This window comes from Syngnathoides biaculeatus, chromosome 22 (assembly GCF_019802595.1).
Source record: "Syngnathoides biaculeatus isolate LvHL_M chromosome 22, ASM1980259v1, whole genome shotgun sequence".
In the NCBI taxonomy this organism is placed as follows: Eukaryota; Metazoa; Chordata; class Actinopteri; order Syngnathiformes; family Syngnathidae; genus Syngnathoides; species Syngnathoides biaculeatus.
In genome coordinates this window covers 2,904,459-2,927,738 of record NC_084661.1, presented here as the reverse complement: position 1 = coordinate 2,927,738, position 23,280 = coordinate 2,904,459, and the positions used below count along the sequence as shown (strand labels likewise).

General features: G+C 39.8%; 1 protein-coding gene across 8 annotated transcripts in view; it reads right to left on the bottom strand.

The window, feature by feature from the left end:
- exoc6 (exocyst complex component 6) overlaps positions 1 to 23,280 on the bottom strand; it is a 103,327-nt gene that overhangs the window by 42,644 nt on the left and 37,403 nt on the right. For 7 of the 8 annotated variants that reach the window (XM_061809705.1, XM_061809706.1, XM_061809708.1 and 4 more), the window contains 3 exons: positions 11,526 to 11,573; positions 10,551 to 10,641; positions 3,469 to 3,514 (listed from right to left, as the gene is read on the bottom strand). In XM_061809705.1, the coding sequence (XP_061665689.1) occupies positions 3,469 to 3,514; positions 10,551 to 10,641; positions 11,526 to 11,573 (185 nt within the window). The remainder of the gene's footprint in view (positions 1 to 3,468; positions 3,515 to 10,550; positions 10,642 to 11,525; positions 11,574 to 23,280) is intronic. The other variant, XM_061809713.1, reaches the window with a different exon arrangement.

Here is a 23,280-nt window from a genome sequence, read left to right as displayed (position 1 = left end):
AAGTATTTTATTTGTGTTTATTCGTTTATTTAATTGTAATTTTGTTTGCTATTTGCGCTGGATTTGTTAGTTTGTTTTTTTTAATAAACACTCCGGCAGCACAGTGATCTCTTAAACAACAAGCTGCTCGGTTAAACTTGCTCTTCCCCTCGTCTATCTTACTACACCCCTCTCGTCCCCTGCGCTCTTAGAGGGGTACACTCATAATTACAGCTCTTAGAGTATTTTTAAATTCACGTCAAGTCTCCGCTTCACGTGACAAAACCCCAAAGGATGATAGCTTGATGCTAGATCAATAATTTAAGTTCTGGCTTTTTAATTCATTTCAAAAATACCTTCAACTCTGTGATTTTTTTGTAAATGTTAAAAATGTGTTTGTGTTTAATGAAAAAAAAAATTTTCTGAAACATGGATGACTAAGATTTCATCACCAACATACTATTTTACAAGTATAAATAAATATAAAAATATACATACAGTCTTGAGAGGGTATATAGACAAAAAATATATAAACAAACGTCTTCATTTTAGATGTCAAGAAGTGTTTGTGGCTCCCAGTGTTATCATTTTCGTGGAAATCGGGTCAAAATGGCTCTTCGAGTGTGAAAGGCTACCGACCGCTGTTCTACACAACACCAAATAATAAGATTAAAGATTCAGATTTTTGAAAGTTCACCCCCCCCTAATAAATAAATAATGAATTAAGAATTCTAATATATAGGTACATTTAAGCATTTACAAATTTGACCTGAAAATTAAACTGAGCTCACGGATCGGCTTCCACAGATCATCATTTAGATGTTTCTATGCTCCAATGGAGTGCACCTATGGTACAATAAATTGATTGGACATGATTTGGTAAGGCATAGATTTGTCTATATAGAGATGTCAGAGGTGACAGTACATATCGTCTTCTTCCAAACACAGTTCGTGGAATTATGACCAAAAAGTTCAATTTTGGTCTCATCTGACCACAAAATCTTCTCCCATGACGCCTCTGTATCATCCCAATGGTAATTGGCAAACTTAAGACGGGCCTCGACATGTGCTGGTTTAAGCAGGGGAACGTTCTGTGCCATGCATGATTTCAAACCATGAAATTTTAGTCTATTACCAACAGTCACCTTGGAAACGGTGGTCCCAGCTCTTTTCAGGTCATTGACCAAGTCCTGTTGTGTAGTCCTGGGCTGATTCCTCACCTTTCTAAGGATCATTGAGACCCCACGAGGTGATATTTTGGATGGAGTTCCACTCCAATTGAGATTGACCGTCATGTTTACCTTCTTCCATTTTGTAATGATTGCTCCACAAGTGGAATTTTTTTCACCAAGCTGCTTGGCAATTTCTCCGTAGCCCTTTCCAACCGTGTGGAGTTGTACAATTTTGTCTCTGGTGTGTTTGGATTTTTTGGTCTTGGCCATGTTACAAGTTTGAGTCTTACTGATTGCATGGGGTGGACATGTGTCTTTATGCAGCTAATGACCTCACACAAGTGAATCTGATTCTGGATAATACATGGAGTGGAAATGGACTTTTAAAGGCGGACTAACAGGTCTTTGAGGGTCAGAATTCTAGCTGAAAGACAGGTGCTCAAATACTTATTTGCAGCTGTGTCACACAAATGAAAAAAAAAATCCTACGTTGTGATATCTGGATTTTTCTTTTTAGATTATCTCTCTCACAATGGACATGCACCTATGATGAAAATTTCAGACCCCTCCATGATTTCTAAGAGGGAGAACTTGCAATATAGCAGGGTGTTCAAATACTTATTCATTGTATATATATTGTATAAATATATATATATATATATATATATATATATATACACACACACACGCACACACAAGCACACAAATGCATGCACACTTTGACAAACAAAGGTCTTATGTAAAACAGTGGCTGTCGAAGTCCACTTATATTTAATTTCATACTCAGTGGTTGTTTATTTAAAATAAATGAAAAACATTATCATCACTTAAATAAATGTTGCGACAAGAATGTATGTAACTTGATTTCTAACTTTACCCAAGTGATAGCTTCACTCAACTTGACTTAAATGATTTTTGCCACAGTGATTAGGGACTTGCTGGAAAATTGCCTATGACTTGCAGATTGTGACATATTACTCTACTAATGACTGTCTCTTTTAATGTGGCTTGAAACTAATGACACCAAACCAGTTTCCTGTAATCACTAAGTGAGTCCTTTTTAGTCATAGAAAATGAAACACTATAAAACTGAAGGGAGTAGAGCCAATCACAGCTGTGAAAAACTGAGGCATAGTGTAGTAGAAAATGAACTTTAAAGACTTTGCAGTATTCAGCAGTTAGCAGAAATCAAAAGGGTTCACGCTCAGGTCAGTGTGCTGAACTCCCATCATTAGGGTGATAGACAGGCTGAGAGGGATCTAATTTGTTGGCCAGTGACTGTAAAATTTGTTTTACACACATGAACAGAAACAGCCTCAAACTGTACAGTGAAAAGGTGTGTGCAGTGCAACATGATGAAGAACACAAATACAAAAAGTGTCAGGAATTGCACAGCAACTACATTCAGTTCAGATAACTGTATTTAGCTCTTCTCAATTTGAAGTGACATCAGAAAAGGCATGTAACTAACGCAGAAAGTAAAAGCCTCTCCCCAAACACATACATATATCCAACTCAGTGTTCAACAAGGTCTAATTGCCCAAGATTGGCAGTGAGCCTTGACAGGACTGCAACGAGGGGGCCTTGTTTCAAACAAGGGCACACTGAGGGTCAATTGTTTTGCCAGTGAAAGGCCTGTTCCTTTGGTAGACAGTAATGAACAAAAAAGGTCATTATTTTTTTGTTTGTGAAGTTCATGGGGTAAAAATAAAGCTCAGGCAAACCTACAAAGTAGAAATTATTTGGGGAATTGTATCATTGAATTAAAAAAACATCTTCAGCGTATTGTAGAGATCCAAAGCCTCATTTGTTTTTGATCTTATATGGATGTTGCTCATCAAAGCAATAATCTTTGGCAGTATGAAAAGTAAATAATTGAGTAAACCATTTCTTTGCCCAGCGATTTTTTTCGGGTTTCGTCTCAAGAGTAAAATAAAATATAAAATGAAAATAAAAAAACAAAAACAATTTTATAGTAAAGTACTAATATTTTAGAATACTCAAGCTCTTTATAGACAGGTTTAGTGAACGAAATTCAGTGTCATGTTGCATGGCCATAGATGACCACATGCCCGAACATTCAGCTTGTTGAGTTTCTCATGCAAGCAAATACATGCTGATTCAAGCAAAAATATTGTGTACACAAGTTTTTATAGCCAGTGGGGAAATAAATAAATTACAGTGTAAGAGAATATATTAATTTCTGATCCACCGATAGTAAATTACATCAGTACATAGTCAAAAAGCACAATACAATAAATGTATATAATGGTATATAATTTTTTGAGAATATTTATTTGATCTTTAAAATAGATACCTTTTGGACTTCAGTTGCTCCTTTAGTTTGCTGTACATTTGCAGGACTGTGAGAGAAGGAAAAAAAGGAAGAGAAAAAAAATAACATATTTCTAGGTTGTCAATAAACACTGACAAATTCATAATCGAAATAAAAATTTGATGATAAATAAACTATGACCATGGTTAATGGTCAACCAGATTTGACATTGCAGTGCACTGAAGCCCGGACCTTTGCCACGACACACACACACACAAATACACAAACACACGCACACACTCATACTCCCATTTCCCCTTATGTGGGGCCCACACTGAACTTGTACATTTGTGAAATGGGAGAACAAACGCACACACGCGCGCACACAAGTTTTTACAAAAATTGAGGTGGCTGTACAGTCAAATCTTAGTTGATGTCAATATGTTGACTCAGTTAAAAATTATTTCCTCAGGACAAAGTTAATTTACATTGTTTTTACTATTTTGGTTACAATAAATAAACATTGCGCAGCACGGTCAAACAGCTGTAGAGCATTGGCCTCACAGTTCTGAGGACCAGGGTTCAAATCGCGGCCCCTGGTTTTCTTCGGGCACTCCGATTTCCTCACACATCCCAAAAACATGCATTAATTGGAGATTCTAAATTGCCTCTAGGTGTGAGAGTGACTGTTGTCTGTCTCCATTTGTCTGGCAACTAGGTCAGGGTGTACCCTGCCTCCTGCCCGATGACAGCTGGGATTGGCTCAGAAAATGGATGGATGGATTAATAACTAAACATTGGCACGGTGGTCGGCTGCTGAGAGCGTTAGTGTGCCTGCGTGGGTTGTAAATTGTGATTGTGAGTGTGAATTGTTGTTTGTTTCTATGTGCCCTGGGATAGGCTCATGACCAGTCCGGGGTGTACCCTGGCTCCTGCCCGAAGACACCTGGAATATGCTCCAGCATTCCTGAGACCCTCTTGAGGATAACTAGCACATGGATGAATAAATATAAAACTAAATGGTGCGTGGCACGGTGGACTGTTTAGCCTATGTGCCTCACAGTTCGGAGGACCCAGATTCAAATTCGACCTCAACTGTGGTTTCCTCCCAGATTCCAAAAACATGCCAGGTGGACTAATTGATGACTCTAAATTTCCTACAGGTGTCCATGTCAGTGTTAATGATTGTCTAGATCAGAAGTGCCCAGACTTTTTTACCCCAAGATCTACTTTTCAAGCAGCCAGCCTCTTGCGAGCTACCGACGTCAGGGGAGCGGGGGGATTGCTGATACTCCCAATGTTATGTTATTAATGTTATGGGATATATATATTTAAAATACAGAATTAGCTTTTTGTTCACTGTATTGTCTGTGCTTTCATCCTGTATCAGGCTGTGTCAAGGTGGAATTTTAAAATTACATACCATCTCATCCTGCACTTTCTACTTTGGCTTCAGGCCAGTCCTTTCCCACTCGGAAAAGAGAAAATCCTCCAGTTTAACCACTTTTTTTTCAATTATTCACACACTCTGACAGTCATTGCACCTTAAAAAAAAACAGCATTTCTTCTTTAACTTTCTCCATTAGTATCGAAAGAAAACATAAGCAGCATGTCTTGCCTGTCTTTGCTCTACGTTGCCCAGACTGTGTTACAAACTAAAGCAGAGGTGGTGGACGCTGTCATTATAAAACACATTGATGGGCTGCATAAGTACTGTAACATTTGTAATTATGAGTGTACGTCTTTAAGAGAGGGGGGGGTGTAAAGTAGGAAAAGAAAGTGTGGCGGAGCAGCGGTCGTTGTGAAAGTTCCGCATGCTGCCTAAAAGAAACCAGCAGCCATTTTTCATTTTTTACATTACGTATCTGAATTGTGCCATTGGATGTAACAACCAGTCATCCCTCACTCATTGAATCACATTGCAAAATGCCACAAACTGAATAGCTGTATGTTATATTTTCAATTTGCATTGTATTTTTTTTTCGGCGCAACACAGAATATCTGAAGAGACTGCATCAGCGGTGCACAATTGCGCACGCGCACAGTTTAGAGGGAACATTGGCTGAGGTTTTTTTTTTTTTCCTCCCCCCTGGCATGCCGTCCCGCAATCGACCAAGACTGCCTCGCGATCGACTGTTTGATCGCGATCGATGCACTGAGCACACCTGGTCTAGATGTGCCCTGCAAGTGGCTTGATGACAAGATCAAGGTGTACTCCGACTCTCGGCCAAAGATCGATGGAAAAGGCACCTTTGCTCCTACTGAGGATAGGCGGGACTGAAAATGGATGGATGTATAAGACTAAATGAATCCTATAGTGCCTACTTGTTTTCTAAAATAGTACGGAGCTAATGAGCCCAGGCGTGCCGAGCAAACTACAAAGATCAGCTCCATGTAAGGAGGGTATTTTCCCCGTTATCAAAATATTTTCAGTTTCCCGACTTAATAACGATCAAACAAATGTGAATATCATACATAGATAAGTAAACAGCGCCGGGCAAGTTACGCCACCCTTTGTTAATGGATTGTGGATGCTTGAACAAACGTGTCTGCTTCCACTGTTGTTCGAAAAACCGGCATCAAATTTTAGGAGGCGCACAGCAACAAGACTGACTCTGACAATGATGAGAGCGAACCTGGTGTGTTGGATGGAGGACTTACTAACCTGTTAATTTTGGATACAGAAAATGAGGACTTTGATGGATTTGTGGAAGAGGATTAATTAAAAAAAAAAACTGAGGAGTACATACATTGTTAAATAATTCAATAAAGCACAACCAAACTCACTGTTTACATTGTTAAATACTTTGATAAAGTACAACCGAACTCAGTTTTGCTCCTGGTGCCTTTTCAAATAGCGTGCATGCATGCTACCGTATGTCTTAAGGTAATATCATTATATAGGTATAAGATTTTTGGCACTAAACGTACATAAATAGTGTTTGAAGTACATGTTTTCTGTCAATTATTTCTTTGCTGATTGTTTTGTTATCTGCTGTTTGTGCTGTTCTGTTTGCTGTGGTGTAATGATTTGGGTGAGGATGGCATGTTGACTGGTGAATTGTTTGCACCAGTTGTAGTGGGGTGTGGGGGTGGAGTACGAGCTTGTTCTTCTGCTTACAAAAATAAAAGTACAATGGTGCCTCACTGTCTCATGAGCGCCACCATGCCTATACGAAACATTTCACTATTCTCAAAATATTAAGAGTCCAACCCACACTCAAGGTCACATCATAGACCTGGTCCTGTCTAAAAATGTTGAAATTCTATCAATTGACATTGACAAAATGGGAAGTTCTGACAATTTGTGTGTATTCTTTGAATTATATATTATTCAAAAAATTCAGACAATCTCTGTCTATTGAAAAAAGTTATATAAATGAGAGTATCACCATTAAGTTAATGGAGAGCATTGCTATGCCACAAAGTGTGAATGCTGAGACAGTTGAACTAGTGAATAATTTCACCTGGAAAATCTCCAATGTCATGAATGCTGTCACTCATTAAAAACACGGAAATCTTAGGTGACCAATAACACTATGGAGGATCATAATGACGATAATGACCTCTAAATCAAAGTGTAGGAAAGCAGAATGTTAGTGGGGAAAGTACACACAAGAGCTAAACTTAAATGGAGTTTGTGACAAATTTCAATCTGGTTACTGAACTCATCACAGCATAGAACCTACTCTTATCAACGTGCTAAACAATGTAAGGTTGAATATTGACTCAATTCTGGTCTTTTTGGATGTTCAGTGCGCTATGATAATTCATCTGAGATGTTATGCTGTGGCGACCCCTAACAAGACAAGCCGAAAGAAACTTACTTACTTAGTGCAGCTTTTGATATGAAGATCATAATATACTGCTGAACAGTTTGGAATCGTGGGTAGGACTGAATGGGACTGTCCTTCAATGCTTCAGTTTGTACTTGGAGGAAAGGAGTTATTTTGTAACGATTGGAAGAGCGCAATCTCATCAAATGGCAATGACCTATAGGGTCCTTCAAGTGTCAGTTGGACCACTCCAGTTCAGCCTGTATGCTGTATCGTTGGGTCAAATACTTCAGAAGATTTTGACTATCATGGCTATGCAGACAGCACACATTTAAAGTATGTTAGAAGTGTCTCCAGTTCAAATGACCTGTGGTGTCACTGCCTAAAACAAATACCTGGATGAGCCAACATTTTCTTCAATTAAATCAAAACAAAACTGAAAACTGGTTTTGGCAATAAAGTAAAGTCAATTTGCCATCAATTTGAGCCAGTTAGACAGCACACACGTTGGAATTCAGACGAAGTAGCTGGCGATGAAGAAGCCGACACAGCAATCAGACCTATCGTGAAGAATATGCCTCGTTTTGGAAATATCGACTGGTAAGCTTTTGTGAAGTTCTTGTTTGGTTTGGTTAGTCATTAACTGATAAATAGTAAAGGCTTTGATATTCTGAATGTATATACGAAGTTTTTGGTCTTGTTTTGAAATTAAGCTAACACATGTATTTGGTGATTTGGTACGCGACAACCGTGACAACTACTTTGATTGTAAAAAGCTCATTATCGAACTAAAACACACAGAAACCAATAACGTAGTCTAAGTTGGTATATTTTCACAAATAAGCAATGTAACGTAACTGGAGAACTTTCAAAGCGGAGAACAATAAAGGACTGGATGACAACTTGGAACATTTTCTATTGCATATTTGAAAAAGGACAGTTTCACACCCAGCTGTACCACCAACCACCATCACCCCACTGAATCAGCCTTCTTGTGTTTACCATCCATGAACGGGAAGTGAGAAGAACCTTCCTAAAATAATGAACAAAGGTGCAGGCCAAGGCCTCATGTCCCCATCCTGCTTCAAGGTGTGCATGGTCCAGCTTGTTCCAGTCTTCAAACAGATATTCAATGGTTCTCTGGAACCATGTGAAGTATCATCTAGTTTCAAACACTCCACCATCATCCCAGTCACCTACAATCTCAGGTCTCAAGGACAAAAGGCCTCTCATCCTGACATATGTGGTCACAAGGTCCTTTGAACACCTCATGCTAGACCACCTCTAGAGCACCGCTGAGCCACCCGCGTTTTGGCTGATGAACAAACACGTCTGCAGATGACAATATCAACATGGGACTCCACTTAATCCTAAAAAAAATACAAATAAAAAAAAATTAAAATTCTGCGGTTCGTGGACTTTAGCTCTGCATGAACCACCATCATTCCTGAATTCTTCTCCAGGCTTCTCCATCTTAGCGCATGGCCTGCCAGTGAATTCACAGCTTCTTGACCGGGGAGGACACAGCAGGTGAGGATCGGAGACATCACCTTACCCACACACCTTCAGCACCAGGGCATACAAAGGATTTGTCTTCTCTCTGCTGCTCTTTTCTCTCTGCACGAGAAACTGCAACTGCACCTCTTCTTCTTCTTCTTCTTTTCCTTTCAGCTTGTCCCGTTAGGGGTCGCCACAGCGTGTTATCTTTTGCCATCTTAGCCTATCTTCTGCATCTTCCTCTCTAACCCCAACTGCCCTCATGTCTTCCCTCACCACATCCATAAACCTTCTCTTTGGTCTTCCTCTCGCTCTTTTGCCTGGCAACTCCATTCTCAGCACCCTTCCACCAATATACTCACTCTCTTGCCTCTGAACATGTCCAAACCATCGAAGTCTGCTCTCTCGAATCTTGTCTCCAAAACATCCAACTTTGGCTGTCCCTGTAATGAGCTCATCTCTAATCCTATCCAACCTGCTCACTCCGAGCGAGAACCTCAACATCACCTCAACACAGCCAATTGTCAAATTCCTGATGTTTGCATACGACATCACAGTCATCGGCCTCATCAAACACAGTGACGAGTCTGCATATCAACAGGAGACCAACATCGATTTCATCTTCAAAAACTCCCAGCAGAGAATCCACTTCCTGTGGCTTCTGAGGAAGCACAGCCTTCCACAGGAACTGTTGGGGCAGTTCTACATAGCAGTCATTGAATCAGTCCTGTGTTCATCCATCTCAGTCTGGGTTGGCACTTCCACAAAAAAGGACAAACTCCAACGGACAATCAGGGCTGCCGAAAAAAAAAAAAAGTTGGTACTCCATACCCCGCCCTTGAGGACTAACACAGTGCTACAACTAAGACAAGAGCATACAAAATCCTTTTTGGCACTATACAAGAGCATAAAAAATCCTTTACATACATACATATACACATTGCTAATCAAACCAAGGCAATTGAACTATAAATTTGAAACGTCACTTCCAACTTTGTTTCATTTTTTTTTAATCCACAATGATAAATCTGTCTGTTCTTCTTGGTGTAAAACTGAGTTATTGCTTGCAGAATATCTTTAGCAACCAATGTTGAAAGATGAATGATGTTCCCTAACAGTTTTAAGGTTAATGTTATGTTTCCTCCCATATTTAAAATACAGAATTAGCTTTGTGCACTTTATTGTCTGTGCTTTCATCCTCGATCAGGCTGTACCATGGTGGAATTTTCACATTATACACCATCTCATCCTGTACTTTGGCTTCAGACCAGACATTTTTTACTCAAAAGAGAGAAAATCTCGTCCAGTTTCACCACTTTTTCTTCCATTATTCACATAACCCGACATTCATGAAAGCAACAGCATATTTTTTTTTTTTTAACTTTTACCATTATTTTTGAGAGTAAACATAAGCAGCATGTCTAACTCTCTTTGGTCGACGTTGCTCAGATTGTGTTCCTAACCACAGCCCTGGTTGTGTGCGGTGATTGAAATTATGAGTGTACCCCTTTAAGAACCAGGGGGAGGGGGAGGGGTCAGGTAAACTAGTAAGTCGAAGTAGGATGAGCAGCAGACCGTATGCTTCCATGTAAAAAATAATAATAATAATAATAAACATAAAGACGTCAGGCTGTTGTTCACTGTGCTAGATCAGTTTTCATGTGCACTGAGAATGTGTGACAAGTGCACAATTGCATTTGGTAAAGACTACACAAAATAAGCGACGTCTTTCAATATCTATGTAATTCTACTTATAAATTTTACATGGATGATTTTTTTGTGCTCGACTGTGCATATTTGCGTGTGTGATGGCGTGTTGGTGGCCCATGTGTCATAATTTGAATGTTCTACCTGGTATGCAGAGGTGGAGTTTCTCCACAGTTGTGGCCATGTTCCTCTGCTGGATGCGACAGCGTATCACCTCCTCTGTTTGAGCTGAAACCTGAGGATAAGAAAAAAAGACGAAAACAATTTATTATTACATTAGAAATTGAAAAAAAAAAAACATTTTGGTTCAGTTTCTCTGTGTGGCTTGGTACTGGTCCTCTGCCCTGGTGGTTGGGGACCTCTAAGTGACCATTTTGATAAGGTACCAATGTATAAAGGTTGCCCTAAAAAAAAAAAAATGCCAGCCCATTACCCATAATTTTTTGAACTGTAAATTACCCCAAATAATGAAAAAAGTACAATTGACAAAAGAAGGTTGGTTAAAGTGACACTGAAAATGTCACAAAGTGATAAAACAATTAAAAAGATAATTTACAGAATCAATACAAAGGAACATGGCTCAAAGCAGAGATTAGTTTTAAGGAGGTGGAACCGTTCAAAGTGTCTATAGGCAAGGTCCTAGAAGACCTCTAATATCCATGAGTCATGAGAATGGAATCCTAAAATGACCAACTATCACGTGAAAGCCAGCCCAGATGCAGGACAAGTGTTGGTTCCTTTAATTTCACTCAATAGACTTGTACATGTCAATAAACATCTAAATAAATATGAGAACTAGCAGTGAGAGTTAGTAAACGTTTTGTATATCAACCACACAAATCATCACTTTGAATACAGGTTTTACCAACAATATTATAAACAGAAATGTCTCTTGTTCTTTGTTTTTGTTGCTATGTTGTTCCTTGTTCTCTGTTCTATATGTCGTACCAGGGCAGCACCGACTGCTGGAGAACAATTCCTTGTGTTTTCTACACACAGGGCCATTAAAGCTGATTCTGATGACAATAGTCATATTTGTATTGTTTTTTTTTTTGTTTTTTTTTAAACTGAGGATTATATTTGTGTATCACAAACAGGGGTAAGGCACAGTAATCTTACCTCCCTCCCAGCTTCTTGTAGTCTTCGATTAGTATCTGTCACTTGGCCCTTAAGAAACACAGTGTGTTAAACTTCAGTAAAACTGAACAAAAAAATTATTTTAACGCTTAACATGTTTTAAAATACACAAGTTATTCAAAATGCAGTAAAAGCCATTGTCTTAATCTAACCAGAACTTAAAGTGCCACTGACACCTAAATATACATTTTAAAATAGTTATGAAAACTACAGTACCTTGGCAACGTTATCAGCCCCCTTGAACTTTTCAACCTTTCACCACATTTCAGGCTTCAAACAAAAATATAAAAAAAAAAAATCTTTTTTTTTGTTTATAATCAACAACAAGTGGGACACAATCGTGAAGTGGAACAAAATTTATTGGATATTTTATACTTTAACAAATAAAATATTGAAAAGTGGGGCGTGCAATATTATTTGGCCCCTTTACTTTCAGTGCAGAAAACTCACTCCAGAAATTGAGTGAGGATCTTTGAATGATCCAATGTTGACTGATAATGATAAACAGAATCCACCTGTGTGTAATCAAGTCTCAGTATAAATGTACCTGATCAGTGATAGTCTCAGGGTTCTGTTTAAAGTACAGAGAGCATCACGAAGAACCAGGAACACACCAGGCAGGTCTGAGATACTGTTGTGGAGACGTTTAAAGCCGGATTTTGGATACAAAAAGATTTCCCAAGCTTTCAACATCTCAAGGAGCACTGTGCAAGCAATCATATTGAAATGAAAGGAGTATCAGACCACTGCAAATATACCAAGAACCAGCTGTTCCTCTAAACTTTCACCTCGGACATGGAGAAGACAGATCAGAGGCCCATTTTTTTTTTCTCTCTCTCTCTCTCTCTCTCTCTCCTCTCTCTCTCTCTCTCTCCTCTCTCTCTCTCTCTCTCCTCTCTCTCTCTCTCTCTCTCTCCCTCTCTCATATCCATAAAAAGTCTCATTTAAAGTTTGCCACAAGCCACCTGGGAGACACACCAAACATGTGGAAGAAGGTGGTCTTGTCAGATGAAACAAAAAAAAAAAATCAAAATTTTGGGCCACAAGAATTTCAGTCTCTCGATAAGCAAAACTGATAGAGACAGCTGTAATTGCAGCAAAAGGTGGCGGTACAAAGTATTCTTGCAAGGGGGCCGAACAGTATTGAACACCCCGCTTATCAGGTTTTTTTATTTGTTAAAAAAAAAAGTTTTAAATATTTGATACACTTCGTTCCACTTCACGATTGTGTCCCACTTGTTGATTCTTGACAAAAAAAAAAATTCATTTTCTATCTTTATGTTTGAAGCCTTAAATGTGGCGAAAGATAGAAAAGTTCAAGGGGGCCGAATACTTTCACAAGGCACTATACATCTAATATTATTCACGTCAATGTCTATACGAAAAAAAAAATGAGCGGAGAGTGTGTCATTAGTGCGCAAAATTGCGGAAGTCTCATTCGACATCCCAGTGGCTGCCATTTTGCCTGCAACGTCATTTGCAGATGTCACACTGGGACAGTCGCCATTGACAAGACGCTGTGCCACCTGCTTTGGCAAATGAACAAGAGAGATTTTTCTGACGCCGCTTCTGAGACTGAAGCTCTTTTTTGAAGAAGAGAACATTTTCAAAAGCAAGTTTAGTGACCGGGGGCCATATTACCTTATCGTTTAGAGCCATATTCGACGATATGCGGATCACTTCTAACTGACAACACTCCCGACAGACAGACGAGGAGGACTCCGATCAAATATTCAAAATGACTGGTCCATAATTGTTTAATTTCCTAACCCCTTTTACAAGTTTTGTGTACCGTAATTTCTTGAAAATATTGCACAAATTTTTCTAAAAATAATTTTAAAAAGTTAATATAGAGCCATTATATTTAGGTATGGATGAAAAGTGAAAAATATAATCACATTGTATAGTCATATACAGGTACATAGAGTGGTAAAAAAGGTATACATATACATTTTGAAATAATATTCAATGACTAATGTGACACATTTATATATATTACGTTAATGTGCGCCCTCAACCTGACTTCTCTGACCTTCTCGGGGAGGTTGCATTTTACAATCGTTAGCGGAGCACTTTTGTTGCTACTGCACCGTAGATCGAAACGACTGCCCTTGAATTTGTTTTAACTTCAACTAAGACAAAAAATGTCAACTACAACGGCTATTTGTGCAGCTGCTTTTAACAGAAATGTGTCATCACTGCAGACGATGACGCCGCCAACGCAGAAGTAGCGGAGCAGTCCAAAACAACAATAGCTCAATGGCATCAGATGGGTATCAAAACAACGTGAGCTCAAAGTACAAATTATGAGTGTCATGGGCACATGAAAAAAAACGTGAGCGCGCACAGAATTGAAATGCTTGCTTTTTTAAAAATGTGCCCATTACACTCGTTTCGACGTAGTCTGAGCTCATGTTGTTTTGATTCCCACCTGATGACATAGTGAAAGCTGCTGCAGATTGGAGCCGAATGGAGAGCAAGAGGCTTTGCTGCAGAACCAAAACTCTTGGAATTCCAAAAATGTTTCCTCACAAACGCCATGGGTGGCACAGATCGCACATGCTATGGGAGCAAGATGGGATGTTCATGATGCAATGTAGGAAGCACCGGAACTGGATCAAGTCATCAATGATGAGTTCGACAGTGATGCGCCAAAGGTAGCTACGGTGGATGTTTTTCAGATTGGAGATGAGTCAGATGCTTCTTTTGAAGTCTTGGCCAAGAATGTGTCATGTAGTGGATAAACTGCATTATGCATAAATGTTTTACGCACAAATATTTAATGCAAAAAAATCTTTTAGTTAAACAGTGTTAAATAGTTTATTTACTTAAGACTGTAAAATGTGTTATCAACAGTATTAATAAAATGTGTAACCATCATTCAGCATTTATTTTAGATGGTTGAGGGATTCTGTTTTAACAATTACAGGGACAAGCGTATTAAGCACGTATTATATTACCACTAAATCAGCACATGCACAATGATTATCATTAATGATTGTTGTACCGACAGTTTTTTGAAAAATACAAGTACAAATCTAACAAAATATAAATGCTGATAATTCGTAGTATTTTGGCATATGGGTAGCAGCAAATTGGTGGTGCGCATTGTACATTGGTAGAAGGGTTATCCTGATTTTTTTGGGGTCAACTTTGGGGGTGCGCATTATATTTCAGGAAGCATTCTACTCAAGAAATTACAGTATGTAGCATATGCAGGAGGACCCATACCAAGTAGGTCAGGGGTCCCCAGGGGCGAAAGCTCCTTTCTCCTCCCCGCACGCGGCCGCCCACCTCCCCGCCGACCCACCTCTGCAGAGTCTACCAGCCCCCCACCTTCCCCCCCGAACCACCTCAGCGGCGGCCCGAGGCTAACGGCGAGCTGCCATAGAAGCTAATGGCGAGCCGCTACGGAGGCTAAAGGCATTCCTGGAGCATTCGCTTGATATAACATTTGTTTGAGTTTGGTAACTATATGTCTTTTGGCTAGTTAGCTTATGTTACACGCTACTAAGCCATCTTAGTACTTCTCTTTTGTTATTGTTATGTGTTGTGTTGTGTTGTATTGTATTATCTAATGTCTTAAATGCAATACAAGTGCTTGGTTATATTTTGCTGGTTTGACCAAGGGGATTTATTCTAAATGCAGACATAACATATGCTATAAACTGTGAGGCAAATTAGTTCCCCCAACTATTTTTTTTTAATAGCTCTAAACACATACCTGTCATTTGGAACACACGAAGCTCTTGTCTTTTGCACCTGCGCAATTCATTTTTCATGACGAATTGGATCTTTTGGAAACGTAAAGTGTGAAACCATCCTCCCGAGTGTTCAAGCAAAATCCAGCAATACATCTAGCCAGCATTTTGGCTAACACTCAGAAAAATCAGCTAATTTCCCATCCGTAAAACAGGTATAAACACACGAACCTCCCAAAATGGGCGCCTGCAAAAAACATCACTTCCTGGTTCTTCTCCAACACAAATGCCTCGAGAGGATTTTCATGGCAGGAGATGCAAAAATCCATATACAGCAACATTCTGATGTGCTGTGAACAAACGGATGGGTCCATTCCAGCTGATTTTTTTTTTAACAACATACTGTTTTACATGTCAGTGGTCCTTCAAAAGCACTCTCTAATGCTCTGAACATTGGCACTTATTCCATCCATTTTCCATAGCGCTTATCCTCACTAGGGTTGTGGGTGTGCTGGAGCCTATCCCAGCTATCTTTGGGCGAAAGGTGTGGTACAGCCTGATCTGTTCTCCAGCCAATTGCAGGGGACATAGAAACAGACAATTGTTCACACTCACATTCACACCACATAAAATTTTTTTATGTAATGGGGATGTGGGGGGAAATTAGAGCACCTGGAGAAAACATATGCAGGCACGGGGAAAACGTGCAAAGTCCATAAAGGTGAGACTGGATTTGAACCATTGTTCCTTATAGTTCTCTTAAAAACATCGACTGCAGAACGTTGGGCTTATTGGGCGTGTACCGCTATTCATAAGTGTGTTGTTTTTTGTGCTTTTAGCTGTTTAGTGTTGATTGCATCGTTCACCTTTGGAAAATGAGTTTTTGGAAGATGACATTAGTTATGTCATCTTGTACCTTTATTGCCACTGCTGGAAGTTAACACAGTGGACAGCTACTCTCAGCACAGCAACTTATACAGTGAAGAAAATAAGTATTTGAACACCCGGCTATATTGACTACATCGCAAGTTCTCCCACTTAGAAATAATGGAGGGGTCTTAAATTTTCATTGTTGGTGCATGTCCACTGTGAGAGAGATAATCTAAAAAGAAAAATCCAGAAATAATGTATGATTTTTTAACGATTTATCTATGTGATACAGCTGCAAATAAGTATTGGAACACCTGAGGAAATCAATGTTATTATTTGGTACAGTAGCCTTTGTTTCCAATTACAGAGGTCAAACGTTTCCTATAGTTGTTCACCAGGTTTCCACACACTGCAGGAGGGATTTTGGCTCACTCCTCCACATAGATCTTGTGTAGATTAGACAGGTTTCTTGGCTGTCTGAGAGAAACACTGAGTTTCATCTCCCTCCAAAGATTTTCTATTGGGTTTAGGTCTGAAGACTGGCTAGGCCGTGACAGAACCTTGATGGGCTTCTTACGGAGCCACACCTTGGTTTTCCTGGCTGTGTGCTTCAGGTAATTGTCATGCTGAAAGACCCAGCCACGACCAATCTTCAATGCTCTGACTGAGGGAAAGAGGTTGTTCCCCAAAATCTCAATACATGTCCGGGGTCATCCTCTCCTTAATACAGTGCAGTCGTCATGTTCCATGTGCAGAAAAATACGCCTAAAGCATGATGCTACCACCCCCATGCATCACAGGAGGGATGGTGTTCTTGGGATGGAATTCATCATTCGTCTTCCTCCAACCGCAGTTAGTGGAATTATGACCAAAAAGTTCCGTTTTGGTCTCATCTGAGCAGAAAACTTTCTCCCATGACTCCCCTATATCATCCAATTGGTCATTCACAAACTTAAGACAGCCCTTGACACATGCTGATTTAAGCAGGGGAACCTTCCGTGCCATGCATGATTTTAAACCATGAAGTCTTAGTGTATTACCAACAGTCACCTTGGAAAGGGTGGTCCCAGCTCTTTTCAGGTCATTGACCAAGTCCTATCCTGTACTCCTGGGCTGATTCAACACCTTTCTAAGGATCACTGAGACCCCAACGAGATGGTATCTTGGATGAGGCTCCACTCCGATTGAGATTGACCGTTATGTTTAGCTTCTTTCCAGCCATGTGGAGTTGTACAATTTTGTCTATGGCGTCTTTGGACAGCTCTTTGGTCTTGGCCATGTTACAAGTTTGAGTCTTACTTATTGCATGGGGTGGACAGGTGTCTTTATGCAGCTAACTTCCTCACACAGGTGCATCTGATTCAGGATAATACATGGAGTGGAGGTGGACTTTTAAAGGCGGACTAACAAGTCTTTGAGGGTCAGAATTCTAGCTGATAGACAGGTGTTCAAATACTTATTTGCAGCTGTATCACACAAATCATTAAAAAAAAAAATCATACATTGGAATTTCTGGATTTTCCTTTTTAGATACTCTCTCTCTCTCACAGTGGACATGCACCTAGGATGAAAATTTCAGACCCCTCCATGATTTCTAAGTGGGAGAACTTGCAATATATATATAGGGTGTTCAAATACTTGTTTTCTTCTTTATGAGTACTATTTTATCAGGCTTTTGGACAATGACATGACACATATGATTATGTGACATTTTAAAGGCTTTTTGTACAGTCGTGGGGTTCGGCTGACCTAGACTGAGATGTGCACGGCTCGGGAACTTCGATATGCAAGGCTGGAGTTTGATATGAATGAATAGTCAACAAGGTTTTCGTATACTTTTTAATCATCCATCCATCCATTATCTGAGCCGCTTATCATCACAGGGGAGCGGTGGAGCTTATCCCAGCAATCCTTGGGCTGGAGGCAGGGTACACCCTGAACTGGTTCCCACATAATCGTAGGGGACATAGAAACAAATGACCATTTGCACTCATAATCACACTTTAGGGCAATTTAGAAGTGCCAATTATTGCTTGTTTTTGGGATGTGTGCCTGGAGAAAAGGCACACAGGCACGGAGAGAACATGCATACTCCATACAAGTGGGGGCAGGATTTGAACCCCAGTCCTCAGAACTGTGAGGTAAACTCTATAAGCGGTCGGCCACAGTGCCGCCACATTTTAATCAATAACAGGATAATAAACTAGCATGTTATTAGCATATTCACTTTATGATTGAACATAATTTGGGGGTACTTTCGATTTGTTCATGTGACAGAGTGAAATGGTAATGTTTATGCCAATGTTCAACTAATGACATATACAGGGTCTCCTGTGGTCATTTATCTTTTCCTAAAAATGTCATTTTTGATGTCGAGGAATTCCACCCGACAGCGACAATATAATGTGTGTGTACGTTTCTTTCGGCTTGTCCCTTTCGGGGTCGCCACAGCGTGTCATCTCAGATGAACACATATGTATGTTTGGCACAATTTTTACGCCTGATGCGCTTCCTGACGCAACCCTTTTCAGGGAGTGACAATATAATGTACACATGAATAAATAGTGACACTTTGTAATGGAGTGAATTTAAATGCAGTGAATTTGGGCTCTGCTTCTGCCACAGACGTCACTTGAAGACATGGAGGCGTGTCTATTTTTGCGATGAAAACGGGCCGTTTCAAAGGACATTAAGTTATTTACAAATTTCTTCAACATGGTTTGTCATTATTGGAAATGACTGACTTAAAAAACATGCACAAAATCATCTTAATCCTGATAATACGTCAAGACAAACTTGGTCTTTCACAATCTCACTGTCAGACTACTGCCATAAAATCTTGCCTTATCTCGGTCACTCCCTGGTAACACAACAAGACACTTACAATACCACCGTATCCTGTCTTTTCTAATCATTAGCTTTTATCTTGTAAATCAAATACATATGGAAAGACAGGACGAAAAAGCGTGTCACCAGTTACTGTGGATACACACATTATGAGTGTGACAACAATAACAGTAGAAGAAAGAAATTGTGTTTAAAAAGGAAGGGAAGAAAAAATGTGACGAGTCATCAGCGGATGCTTGGAAGAGGATGCTTTGGGCTTCAATCAAGGTGAGCTTCAGGTATGTTCACGTACTATATGGCTCACAAGTAGGCAACAATTTTATATACACAACTAATGCTAGCACAAACATTTGTAACATTTTAACAAAATAAAAACTAGAATATTAAAAAAAAGTTAACTTAAGTTTGCAAATTTGCAAAACCAATTATAATTGTAAATATCCTTCATTCTCATCTTTGCCAATCTGTCAATTAATTTCATACAGGTGCGTTGCGCATTGTTTTTAAATGTAATAATTGATTCAATACATACACAGAATCTTTTTTATCAAATAAATTAAAAATACAAGGAATTTGTTTCCGGTTCTTGGAGCCGCTCAATCTGTCAACAGACCTTTGCGACTGGCGATCTTAAGCTCCGGCCCCTTAGCTACAGTTGCCATCTCCAACAAGCTTCCAAAATGGCAACTGAACAGAACAGGTTTGAAGTCGATTCCCTATCGCGTATTCCAGATAATGTTGGAGTATATTTTTTTTCCCAAATGTGTCAGACTTGTTCAAGAGAGTTCTACAGAGAGGTCTCAACTATTTTACGCAAGGATATGTTCACACAATTAAGATTTTGGACGGAGCAGGACGCAATGTCAGTTACAGTGAAATGTTGGCAATCAATGCAAAAAAGTTTGACGCCTCACAAACTCCATATTTAAATCCAACAGGATAAAATAGTGGAATTGTACTGCACATGTAAATCAGGGTGAGTACTTATTACTTGGAAAGATCATGAGTAATATCATTGTAATCTTTATAAGTGAGTTACTTTTGATTTTCTACAAGTGCATTTAAACAGTGGTGATTAACTCAGTCAGTACTGTAGTCACCAGATTACAAAGTATGACTTGACTCGTAATCGAACCAGTTGCTCTGTCTTAACTCTGATGTGATACAAATAGGGAAATAGACTTTTCTCTTGCATGACATCGCACATTTACCTATCATTAACCCGACTCTTCGGCATAAAACATTACACACTTCATTCAGTGATACACTAAAAAAGTGAAAGTTGTTCTCCTGCAATGTATAAAGCACTGATAATTAAATTAACTCAGAGAAGATACTTCTCCCTCACTTACCTTCGAACATACACCCTTGTGTTTGTTGATATTGTTCGCATTTAGTTGTACGTGCGCTCTTCCGCATGCCTTAATCCATCGTAAACACTTCGTCAACTGTGTTTTAGGCTTTGGAAAATGAATCAACCGAGCCCCTTGTAACCTAGCAGGATATCTTTCATCAGAATTGCATGTTCCCCAAGCACATCTGAGGACCAGTTTCTTTGTAACATTAACTTTTCCAAGGACACGCTACTGACAACCAGTATTGCTTGTGGGTCAACATGGTGGCAGGGGCCTGTCAAGCCATTAAGAGAATGTGGCTATCTGATTGGCCATTATTGTACGAGTGAGTGCCAGGTCGGAGGGGTCCATTGACGATAACAGTCAAGTGACAGAGTACTTCTAAGAGATGAAGACATTGCGAAAATAGTCATGGAGCAATAAATGTTTGTTGGTAATCTGGCAATCATGGAACACTTTTTTGTTTTTGACAATTGTGCAAAAGGACGCAGAGTCCTCGAGCAATTAGAGCAGCTTGAATGCGTAATAGATCAATTGTCAGAATCCACTTTACTGGCCAAGTATGTAAACAACACACAAAGTATTTGTCTCTGGTAGTTGGAGTCGCCCGAGTACAAGATACATGTTGAGTACGAAAAACAGTAGACTGTCATTAAACTCACAATTGTGCAAAGTTTTGCAAAAAACAGAGTCATTCAGCATTTAGATCAGTTACAATGCCCATTAAGCGAGAGTCCAGTGCAATGAGCGTTGTGCAAAGGATGTCAAGAGTTCAAGGAGTGTATGCAGTTCAAAGGGACTGGTCATTCGATAGTCTATCCTAATATAATACTAATTGGCCCAGGAGGATTTGGCAACAAACTCGAGGCAGAAATTTGGTAGGATGTTACATTTGAATTGTAAATTAGCCATTTAAGAAGTTAACTGCAAGAGGGAAGAAGTCGTTTGAATGTCTGCTAGCTTTAGTTTGGATTGTTCGGTAGCCCCTACCCGTGGACAGGAGCTGGAAGTTAAAGGAGGTGACCAGGATATTGAGGCTCCAAGAGGATTTTGCTGGCTCTTGTCTTGGTTCTGGTAGTATGCAAGTCCTTGAGGGTGTGTAGTGGGGTACCGACAAGCCTACTGATTCGATGAGGACTGTGAAGAAATGTCTCAACAGCTACGGTAGCAGGCCATGCTTCCTTAGAGGCTGTAGGATGTACTTCCTCTGCTGGGCTTTTTTAAGAATGGTGTTGATGTAAGTCTCCTACCTTAGGTCATAAGAGACTAATTCCCAGGAACCTGAAGGAATCGGCAGTTGACAAGATAACTGGAGACCGTGACAGGCATCTGTGGCAAAGGATGCCTCGTGAAGTCCACCATCATCTCTACATTCTTCAATGCACTCAGCTTCACAGCTCCAGTCTCTCCACTTGCTGTTGCTATGCAGAGTCGTCATCTGCAAACTTCAGGAGTTTAACAGCCTTTAGGAGTTTGATAGCCAGGTGTGTTGAGGTGCAGTCGTTTGTGTAGAGACAGAAGAGCAGTGGTACCCTGATGCTGATGGTGCATGTGGATGAGGTGATGTACCCCAGCCTCACCTGCTGTGTCTTGCCCATTACAGCTGTAAATCCCCTGGCAGATGACAGGCGAGACCCTGAGCTGAAAAAGCTTAGATGAGAAGAGTTGGGGATGAGGGTGTTAAACGGAGACCTGAAGTCCACGAACAGGATCTTCGCACAAGTCCCCATGCTGTCAAGGTGTTCCAGGATAAAGCGCAGTCCCATGTTGACTGCATCATCTACAAACTTGTTTACTCGGAAGGCAAACTTATTACAAACCAATACAGAACAGATATAGAATAAATACAGTACAGATACAGAAAGAAGTACTGTGTGTCGCCTTGGGTAGTGGAGAATTACCAGAACTAGCACAAATTTTGACACAAAGCTAATTCTTACATCCAAGCTGTTTTTGTTGCTGTTGCTAACTGAAATGACAAAAATGTCTCCAGACTAGCTAGTGCCTGCACTGATGCAGTGGAACCTGCATCTCCGTTATTTGTCTTTTAAGGAATATTCAGAGAAACAGACAACGGCCAGTTCTCAAAATGCCACCATTTCCTGCCACAAAAGGCAGACATGAACACAGACAAGAAGTTTGTCTCACTGACACAGCAAGTGATCAAACTACTGCCAAAAACCCATCAGCAACAGCAGGAAAACTTGAAAAGCTTTGTCACAATAATATTGGACTGGATGCACTTTCACTGGAGATATAGCAGGTAAAAGCAAGCTTACTTTTGATCTATCTGATAACTTAATCACATATCTGAAACCCCAGCTGAGAAATTTGTAATTTAGCAACAAGGGAAGATTTTTTTGTAAGTTAAAACAAACGCATTTTTAAAAAGGTAATACTATACAGCATGATTCATAAATGGTTTCCCTGTATGTTGTGATGTATCTCATCTAACCTAAGCATTGTTCTTAGTGCACTTCACATTGTGTTAAATGTTGTGCAATACCAAGACTTGATTTTGGATAGCTGCTCATCTGTTAGATTGTGAATATTTTTTGGGTGATTTTGAAGGTTGTTTTTTTATCTCACACTTGACAAAACACCCCAAATAAAAATTTTAAAGGCAGCCGGAATGGACCCATCCGTTCTTTCACCACATGTCATGATGTTGTCGTGTATGGATTTTTGCATTCGCCATGAAAATCCTTTGAGGCATTTGTGTTGGAGAAGAACCAGGAAGTGACGTTTTTTTTGCAGTAGCGGGGTCGAGTGTTTATATTGGTTTATACCTACTGTACCAGCGAAAAATTACTTGTTTTTTTTTCATCGTGTTAGCCAAAATGCCGGCTTGTTGTATTGCTGGATTTTGCTTGAACACTTGGGGGGATGGACTCACTTGTCACAATTTTCCAAAACACCCAGTTCGTCGTGAAAAATTGATTGCATAGGTGCAAAGGACGAGAG